Source organism: Pecten maximus, chromosome 14 (assembly GCF_902652985.1).
Source record: "Pecten maximus chromosome 14, xPecMax1.1, whole genome shotgun sequence".
NCBI classification, from domain to species: domain Eukaryota; kingdom Metazoa; phylum Mollusca; class Bivalvia; order Pectinida; family Pectinidae; genus Pecten; species Pecten maximus.
The window spans coordinates 19077230-19088002 of NC_047028.1; the positions used below are offsets into that span (position 1 = coordinate 19077230).

Here is a 10773-nt window from a genome sequence, read left to right on the forward strand (position 1 = left end):
TTCCACGGTTTGTCTGCTCGTGACATTCCCATATAAGCAAGGGAGGTAATTACAGGTTATTTACAAACCAAATTCAGCCTTGCTAACGTTACAACGAAAATGACAAATCCGTAATGACATTCATTACAGAGGAAATACAAGACTCTCCTGAATTGGCTTTACATAATATTCCAGTCACAGACTCGCGTCACTCATAGACTGATAACACGCTCGCCACGGTGCTCTCGTGCACTCCCTTCAATTCTCCAGCGTGGTGTTTTTGACGGTCTGAGTAAAGTTTGTGTCAGACGGTGATTTGCATGTAAGCGTCCTTGACACCTTGATTGTTCACTTGGCTCTTCTGGGAATAACTTGATACGATTTGTTTTTCACCAAGTCTTCCTGTAATGAGGTATTAGTAACTAAATCTACTGGGAATAAGGTAAAGTATATAAAGTTGGAGAAGTGGGTGGAGATCGTAATAGTTATGAGGGCGAATTCTTATGTCATTATGTAAATGTCAATTGTCATTTGTTTGCCGTTTAAAACGAATGCTAAGGATTCTAAGATGTGCAAAAAGGGATGGTGACAAGTCAACCAAACCGTAGCTCTGAATCGAAATCGATACAAGACCTCAAAATAGGAGGAAACTGTAAATTTACATGGAGGCCCCTGAAAAATGAACGGAAAATACGACCTTGCTATTCGACAGGATGAGCGTCTTCTACTTTATCGACGACACACTGCTACGTAAATCTAAGTCAACTCGGGGGACGTCAACTTCTCGAAATGAGAACGGGACTGGTAGTTAACGGAAGCAGCAAACATATCAACGATATCTAATACCTTCTCACTTCAATACAGGAAATAGAAAACTACAGAATGAAACAGTGATATATATTATAAAGCGTTCTCCATTGTGACAGTGAAATATATCTTCATCAGTAGGTATTCATTTTCTTCTACTTATACAACTGTATTTTAAAGCAAAAATATTATAGGTAACGAAAAAATCAGATTCATATAAGCGCTTGAAACGAAGTGATCACTTACTTACTTACGGTGATTTAAATATTAATTTTACATTTTTTTTATAATCACATATGGATAACGTTTACCCATAAGAATACACATCAATGCAGTTTCTTATGACATAATCTGATATTTGGGAATAATCATCTTTGGTGTCATTTATACAATTGCTCATACAAATATTGTGATGAACCTTACTTTAAAACATTGTATTTATCTTCGCACTAAAGTGTATATCATCACTTGAGCTGCTCAAAAATAATAGACAATGCCGACACAATAAATAAATCGTGTACTTCTGACTCAAAATCAAGAAAAAAGAGTGCAAAATATGAGCATAGATATCATTTTGCACTGAGACATTTGAGAACGTACACGGAAACTAAGACCGGAGGTTACGGAGGAGTAAGCGTCTTCTGCTTCATTAACGACACATCTAAATTAGGTCACATTGTCAAAAAATGAATAGGATGTAGATCGAAACCCTATTAATAAGCATCGAACAGGTCCTCATGAGATCCGCACAGCGAAATATGATATTCCCAAGGAGATGTCATTCATTTTTCTGACAAATGTTGAAATAAAGAGTCGTGGTAATTTGAACCATTTCATTGGATTTGTTATCTGGATTTATTGTCCTGTGAGCGTCATTTTGAGGCTGGATCTTCTTGTAGTAGTTGGTGACGACCTCACTGAACAACATAAGGGAGGCCCGTCGCATGCTATCAAGAGCAATTAAGGTAAAGTGTCTTACCCAAAGACACAACCTCGACAGCAGACCAGCCCGTTTCGCAGCTTCACGAGAAACACGGGTAGGGAGCGTCCAACCACGCAACTCGGATCACCACCTGAGAGTACGTGGCCGGCGCCTCTAACCTACTGAGCTATTGCGGCTCCATTTTTCATTGGATACTTATATACTACGTGTGTTGATCTAATAAAGAGACATGATGTCCGTAACATAAAATCATGAAAATCATTAAATTAAGGATGTTCCCTAAGCAAATAGTAATTATAATCGATTGAAAACTAGTTAATGTTCTCTTCCCTTCTTCAAATCACCTTTAGCATAAACTATCACCCACACACATTGGTAAGAATTCTGCCTTTTTCTGAATTATAATTGTATTTACAAGAGTAATTTAAAATCCCAATGACAGTCTATTATTGCTCCTCTTCATAGCCACTCCGTTTAACAAGCACACATAAGGTGGCATTTCATTGTGAACTATATATTCGATAAAAATGAAGAATTTGTTTACGAGTGTTTACGAGAATTTCGCATTGTTAAAATATGCATTTTTCAAAACTTAGTTGCTTTGTTTGCGCGAACTCTATCCAGATATATTCTGTGTACGTTTGTTCGTTAACAGCGTCTACTTCATGCTCTCTTGTTTGAGACTTACCTAGAAATACGAAGGGTTGGAAATTGAGGAAGTTGTTGGCGAAACGGTCGCCATCGTTTCTTCCTGTTTTCTATTGGTCAGTTGAATGCATCGTCGGAACCCACGTGCTCTGTAATCGTACAGCTCAGACGATTCCATACGTTTTATAAAGTTAAATTTGGGTTGATATTTTTCAGTAACGCACGAAAATATATAAGAGCCTGTACTGAGGGTGGGATGTATAAATGGCTAGTCCCGAAGGTGATTTAACCGTCCTGTCTCGTGCTAGATGATATATCCATGTCGATTTATCAACATGAAGCTGTGTAAGAAACTGTGACGTAGTTCTGTGTAGAAACAGGAGTGTCCTCGTAGTCCTATCTAAATATAGGACTGTCTCCCCTAATACACCACTCCTTGGACAGAGTTTTTAAGGAGTGGGGCCGCGGTGGCCGAGTGGTTAAGGTGGCCCGACACTTTATCACTAGCCCTCCACCTCTAGGTTGCGAGTTTGAAACCCACATGGGGCAGTTGCCTGGTACTAACCAAGGTTTTTCTCCGGGTTCTCCGGCTTTCCTCCACCACTAAAACCCGGCACCTCCTTAAATGATCCTGGTTGTTAATAGGACGTTAAACAAAAACAAACAAACCCTTTTTAAGGGAGGTCTGAAATTACATAGATCTCTGTCGGAGAAACACCGGGTCCTGGCGGAGGAATATCGCTTGTCAGTGGGTGGGAATCACTTTTTTGTAGACAAAATCTCTTTACAGAGCAGATTTCTGATTGTGTCAGAGCTTTGATACTTTTTATTCGGATTGATTTTGATATTACAAAAGCTTGTACATGTACGCAACTTCATAAAGTTACCGACAGAAAATTGCCCAAGAGATCCGCCCTACGTAACGGTTCTACGCGGTACACCCTGTGTGGTGTCTTCTTCTCTACACAAAAGCTACTGTCATCTTAATTGCGATATTGTATAATTGTATGTGAAACTCATATTTCTAGCTTGAAATTGAGAAATTATTTTGATGCCGATTGTTAAATCGATCCTGATCTTTTACACCATGTGCGTTTAATTATCATGTTTCATAGTAAGATATAAAACAGTAACAAAGCGCGCGGCGGAGTACTGTTTCATTAAGTAAAATACAGGAAAAATATTGATATTTTTAAAGTGAGTGTCGTTATTTTAATCCAGACAAGTCTCACTGACAGCCGAATTCATTTTAAGTCTTTTGAAAGCACAGCTGTTTACAGTATAGTACTGTAATCAATGATCGACCCTAAATACACAACCAAGCCTAGAACTTTCGTAAAAAACTCTCTAAACTGTTTTGTTTAATTCTTAATAGTATTTCAATTTCACTTTAAAATTGATCGAAACAAACACTGTTGAATAAAACATAAAATATTTATATCAGACACAATCCGATTGATGAGAATCTCGGGTTAAGGATGATCAGTTTCCATTTTTATTTCTCGGTTTATTTCCGGATTGTGCGTCGACTCGAACATTTAGTGGGTGTGACGTGTCATACCAGGGCATACATTACCAATCCTCCTCAAAACCAGTGACAATAAGATTGTAATCTATCATAAAACCGCTGTTAACATGCTGTGATACTCTCCCATTCCTGAGGAGTAACATATGTACACCAGGATATTCGATGTGTGATTTTACATTGAGGTAATTGATCCCTAAAATACTGATCGTCTGTATAAATTGATATAATATGTAGATAATGCTCTAAACATGAATTATCAAAACGGTTCTGCTACGTAGCAGTACGGAAGAGTTGTACGTACATTATATTGGTATAGGAATGATGATGACTGACACCAGATTCGAGAAAGTACCTATAATCAAGATAATCACTTAGAGTAAGTTTATCCGCTGTCATCCCGCAAGTTCTTATTTTGAAAATGTGACTTAACCTAATTAGACCTACTTTTGCATGACTGGTGTCGTCAACTAATCAAGAGACGATTATTATTCCGGAACACCTGGTCTGGTTCACATTTTACTTTTAATTAATAATTTCCCGGCTATTCGATATTTTGTTATAATTTTGCCCTAGTTTAATCGATTTTGAATTACGGTTTCGTATAAAATCATTACATTCTTGGTTTATTATTGCTAATAAGAAAAATCACTATTAATTCTAAAGACTTTCCCTTAATTACGAATTAAAGTGTTTGTAGCCCTGTTTTTAAATACCGAACTCAGTACAAATCAAAAGCATTGCAGTTTGGTAGGGTCCAACAAAAATGCATATGATACTGCTCGTAAATTAACATGTAAGCAGGGCGCTGTCCCGCACTCTTCACTCGCACGTACGAGGTAAACTGTGTTTTAAAACTAAAAAACATATTTTTTTGCAGAACATGTGTACGGTATAGGTTCGTGTTTCGCTATATCTTAAACATTTTTCGCCACGGTATATAATCGTAGTCACTCCCTATATTGTGTGGTACAGTGGTAACACACTTCCTTTTCACCTAGACTCCGGGTTCGATTCCCTGATCGGGTGTGAAATAGTTAAGAGTCACCTGCTGGATCACGTGGGCTTTTCCCGGTAATCTGGTTCACTCCCACACTAATACCCCTCGCGCGCTTCCATTCGCGCTGAGTGATTAGTGTAAGTTGATTTAACTGTTTCATAATTGTTGTAAAATAAATAAAGTTTACATTTTACGTTTTAGCATGTAAATATACATTACACTATTTACGGTAAAATCTTCTGATTCGTTAGAATTCTGCGAAACAATTTATCTGTTTTTCCGAATTATCAGAAATGCTCAAAATGTTATGTCATAATAAACAAATGCATTTCGCTGTTTATTCGATGAGAAATGGATTATTTGACACAATGTATATACATTAATTTGGCATTGTTCATCTAATTCAATTGTTAATAACGCATTATAGTTGATAATAATTCATTCCGACGGTTAGTAATGGTAAATCGTACTGTAATTTTTGCTTGAGTTGAAGTTGAACTAATGGAAACGGTCGGCAATAAATGATATTTAAAAATCGTGTTTTTGCATTTTAGACAAAAGCAATGTGGTAGTGCGCCTGAATGATCGCGGTATAGCGTGTAAGGTTGAACGATAGGAGGAAATCTCATTGGTATCTGCATAAGGTTTTACTTTCCAAGATGACAAATTCAAAAGATTCAAAGTCTTTGTTGTTCAGAAATACATACTATTTGCTCAATCGTTTTGAAATTATCAATTAATTGAAATCAAAATTATATCTTGTGTTTGTACGTCGACAAAAAGTATTAATATCAAGTTGAATTATGTCAACTTTAGTGGCCGGCCCTTCATACATGTATGGACGGACCTTGTCAATTGAAGTGATCGGCCCCCATCTTCATACAGTTAAGTAGTATCAACTCAAGTGAACGGCTCCACTTCTGTAAATTCAAGGGATCGGCCCCACATCTGTATACAGACGGGCCGTCTCAACGCAAGTGATCGGCCCCACATCTGTATACAGACGGGCCGTCTCAACGCAAGTGATCGGCCCCATATCTGTATACAGACGGGCCGTGCCAACTCCGGGGATAGGCCCCACATCTGTATACAGACGGGCGTGGCAACTCAAGTGATCGGCCCCACATCTGTTGACAGCTGGGAAGTGTCACCTCTGCGGATCGGCCCAACTCAGTATGATAGGCCCCACATCTGTATACAGACGGGCGTGGCAACTCAAGTGATAGGCCCCACATCTGTTGACAGCTGAGTAGTGTCAGCTCAGCTGATCGGCCCCACATCTGTATGATCGGCCCCACATCGGTATGATAGGCCCCATATCTGTATACAGTCGAATTATTTCAACTCACTTATATACAAAAAATGTATATATATATATATATATATATAATACATGTACAATGTCCATTAATATATTACAGTTATTTTTGCCGATGCCATGGATACGTATTCATATGTCATAATAAAAGCTGTAATTCAATTTCACACTGACGTGTTTTTAGCTAAGTTGCATTTCAAATTATTCTTAACTTAATGGCTTTTGAAACGACGAAGAAAATTTGACGCCATTGCGTAATAACTAAAAAAAGTATCAATGCCGACCGTGACATGTGTCCTCATTTCGTGTTATTTTGTGCCTAGACAGTCCGCGTTTGTGTGGCGGCCATCATTAATATCGACTGCCTCATGGGAAGGGCAGTACACGGAAGTCACTTGGGGCATGTTTGCGCATGAGTAGTAAGGTCCCATAAATCGTGATCTTTAAAGTGTTTGACACAAATGGAAAAATGGTGGCGATACATTGAATGCGACATAATCAACGATCGCGAATTGCAAAGTGGTTGAAGACCCAAATCACGTGACATGGCAATGTACGATCGTAGGTCTGAGTGTCCTCTGTAGAGGTTATACAAATATCCACTTACCACAATACGATTACTGGATTGGAAGTGAGCAACAAAGCCGCATGCTTATGACTTATATATTCCCATAAAATAGACATTGTTTCCAGTGAACAAAGCCGAGTGGTATAGTCCCTATCCATACTTGTTCATTCTGTGTGTGAGTATTTCATGTGTTTCATTCTTTAGCGTGTTATTGTTTAATTTGAACAGATGAGCCTCCACTGAGTTTAATATGTATACTGAAATCATTGTCAGTGTAATGTATTATCATCTATATTCAGAAATCGTTAGGTTCTGTTGATTTCATTCCATAATTGGGCAATTCCTATCATGCATCATGGCCAACAGAATTTAGGATCGGTGACGGATAGACAGAGAGGTTTATTACGATTGATTTTCTATAAGTTTGTGTGGAGAGAGACATTTATCTTTGTTATTGCGTTAAACATTCGCCAAGATCTATCGCTGGATCCCATCGACATGCTCAAAAATCCACAAGTGGCCATGGCGGAACTACGCATCTGCCATTGTACCTTCTGAGATTTCTATCGCCGACCTGCAGCATGCCTAAATTATCATCTCCAAGGCTGAATCTGCTCCATGCTCTCATAAAACTCTTGGCTAAATTGATAATTTAGAGGAGCAAAATAGTGATGGATAGAGGGCTGAAGGCTTTTTAATGTAATAAGCTCTTCGTGCCATTGTTTTATTAGATAAAACAACAGCCATTATTACAATGGCATTTTCACATTTCTGAATTGCATAAAAAGTTTGAAAAAATTGTTGACCGGCGATACAAAAAAAATAAGAAAAGCAATAAAGGTAAAAGACCCGGTTGACAGGATGTTTCTGAAATAAAACTGAGTTACTTCCCCTTGGTATTGTCCAAAGATGTCCGATTTCATGTACGCAATTGTTTTTCATTTATAAATTAGTTATTAATTATTTAAGAAATAATTAACGATGATTCGTGTATTGTTGTAGGATATACAACGAGGACGAGGATATTTTGCAATTAAATTAATAACGAAGGCCGCAGGCCTGAGTTATTAATTAGAATTGCAAAATATCCGAGTCCGTAGGATTCGAACTCGCATCGTGATAAGAATTTATTGAAAGACTAACCCATTGGCCCACTCGGCTAAAGTAACCTTTTATAAAATGTGTGAATATTAGATATATAAAATTGTAACAGCCGTGACTCACTACCGTGTATTATTGGCACGAGCGTGGGTTATTGGAAAATAATGCATGGTTTTAAACCAATCAAAACTGGCGTTACATAGTTTCAAACATGGTAGAATATTTCATATTGTTTTATAATACTATATCAGTACTGCCATTCATTGATTTTATAAATCTAGTAGCCATTTCATATTATCAAACTAGTATAGCCGTTTGGTTTCGGTTAATATATGGTTTTATAAACCTTAAAATATTTACTTTGGAAGATATCTTTATTCATATTATTATAACCATGTAACGACCCTATCAGACGGCCTTAATTGTATGATATTATTTCAAGATTTGCAGCATCAACCTTTTCATATCAAAACAAGTGATCCAGATGTTGAGTTGTTTATCGCAGTTCTGTTGACAAACAGAACAATAATTTCAAAAGAACCATAACCTGTATGTTTAAAAGAGACCATGCCAAGACTTTGTTAACCTTCAACAAGTATCGAGTAGTTGTTATTATCGAAATTTTACAACCCTATTGAGAGCATCACTTTTATTATACAAAAGAAAAAGTATAAGGTTTGAGCGAGTGACGTGTTTTGTCTCAAATGTCCTTGTTTATAGTTAGTGATCACAAACACAGAGGCATTGCAGTTCAACAGTGATGGATTGAAATCGCAATTTGATTTCGTCAACATTCTTAAAAGGCATGTTCTTAGCACTACAGCAAAGTTATGAGTCTTGTTAATGGAAAGTCTGCATTAAAAAAATATTTTCAAGGATAATATGATCTTCATATAAAGAGTCAATACAACAGGTGGTATTGGATCATAGCCTTTGGTATGGTATCCGGTGGGAGCTATACAACAAATGTCGCCTCCGAAGAGCACTACTAAAAGGGAACAAGGAGGACGACAAGGGAACAAGTAGGACGCCAAGGGCACGAAAACAGGACAGATAGGGAACGAGAACAGGACAGATAGGGAACGAGAACAGGACAGATAGTGAACGAGAACAGGACAGATAGTGAACGAGAACAGGACAGATAGTGAACGAGAACAGGACAGACAGTGAACGAAAAACAGGACAGATAGTGAACGAGAACAGGACAGATAGTGAACGAGAACAGGACAGACAGGGGAACGAGAACAGGTCAGACAGGGAACGAGAAACAGGACAGATAGTGACCGAGAACAGGACAGACAGGGAACGAGGACAGGACAGACAGGGAACGAGGACAGGACAGATAGGGAACGAGAACAGGACAGATAGTGACCGAGAACAGGACAGACAGGGAACGAGAACAGGACAGACAGGGAACGAGGACAGGACAGATAGGGAACGAGGACAGGTCAGACAGGGAACGAGAACAGGACAGACAGGGAACGGGAACAGGACAGACAGGGAACAAGAACAGGTCAAATAGGGAACGAGAACAAGACAGATAGTGAACGAGGACAGGTCAGACAGGGAACGAGAACAGGATAGACAGACAAACGAGAACAGGACAGATAGGGAACGAGAACAGGATAGACAGACAAACGAGAACAGGACAGATAGGGAACGAGAACAGGATAGACAGACAAACGATAACAGGACAGATAGGGAACGAGAACAGGATAGACAGACAAACGAGAACAGGACAGATAGGGAACGAGAACAGGTCAGACAGGGAACGAGAACAGGGCAGACAGGGAACGAGAACAGGACAGATAGGGAACGAGAACAGGTCAGACAGGGAACGAGAACAGGGCAGACAGGGAACGAGAACAGATCAGATAGGGAACGAGAACAGGACAGATAGCGAACGGGAAACCTCCGTGTGAAGAGAACAGAATGTCGATGAAAACTACTTTTATACCATCAATCAGAAAAACGACTACAGTGTTCAATAAATATTGTAACGGTGGAAGACATTCTGATTATTTTTGAAGCGCACAGAATTGAAAAAAAGGGGAAAAAATATAAAATAAAACAAAATGAAAAAAAATACAATGAAAACGAAAATTGATTATTCCCCAAAGAAACAATTTCCAAACGCAGAGTGAAAATTGCATCTGTTTTGTTTCAAACAAAACTTTAAATGTCAAACAAATTGAGTTTCTCAAAAAGAGATATGTTTGATTTATTGTTGCCTGTATATAATACCACTATCGGTACTTTTTCATTACGAATATTCATCAGAATCAAAATTTAATGTTTATGAGGTGTCTTTTTTTGTTTGTTTTTGTTTGTTTTTGTGTTTGTTTTTAAATCAAAGTTCTTGTTATTAACAACGACTTTGAGATACATTTATTCCTATATTGTATATTCGGGTGTTTTACGACAAACATTGAATTCATCTAAGAAATTTAATTGCAAATATAGGCTGTAAACCGCATTAGTGAATTCAACATTCCACTATCATTTACAGGACAGAATAATGAATTCAACATTCTACTATCATATACAGAACAGTGAATTCAACGTTCCACTATCATTTATATGACAGAATAATGAATTCAACATTCAGCTATCCTTTTCAGGACAAAATATTGAATTCAACATTCTACTATCATATACAGAACAGTGAATTCAACGTTCCACTATCATTTACAGGACAGAATAATGAATTCAAAATTCAGCTATCATTTTCAGAACAGAATATTGAATTCAACATTCCACTTTCATTTACAGGACAGAATAGTGAATTCAACATTCCACTTTCATTTACAGGACAGAATAGTGAATTCAACATTCCACTTTCATTTACAGGACAGAATAGTGAATTCAACATTCCACTTTCATT

At 37.8% G+C, this 10773-nt stretch overlaps 1 protein-coding gene across 1 annotated transcript; it reads left to right on the forward strand.

Annotated features, from left to right (window-relative positions):
* Nucleotides 1-8855: 8855 nt before the first annotated feature.
* Nucleotides 8856-9789, forward strand: LOC117341790 (RNA-binding protein 25-like). Its single transcript, XM_033903653.1, has 3 exons — nucleotides 8856-8911; nucleotides 9048-9336; nucleotides 9430-9789. Exons 1-3 carry the CDS (start codon nucleotides 8856-8858, stop codon nucleotides 9787-9789), a joined length of 705 nt encoding a protein of 234 aa, XP_033759544.1.
* Nucleotides 9790-10773: the final 984 nt, after the last annotated feature.

Excerpts from the sequence above, each read along its gene's own strand:
- LOC117341790 (XM_033903653.1), top strand. The coding sequence starts at position 8,856 with ATGTCGCCTCCGAAGAGCACTACTAAAAGGGAACAAGGAGGACGACAA. Across the intron at positions 8,912-9,047 it reads GGAGGACGACAAGGGAACAA|GACAGACAGTGAACGAAAAA; the intron begins GTAGGACGCCAA and ends GAACGAGAACAG. Across the intron at positions 9,337-9,429 it reads CAGATAGGGAACGAGGACAG|ATAGTGAACGAGGACAGGTC; the intron begins GTCAGACAGGGA and ends AGAACAAGACAG.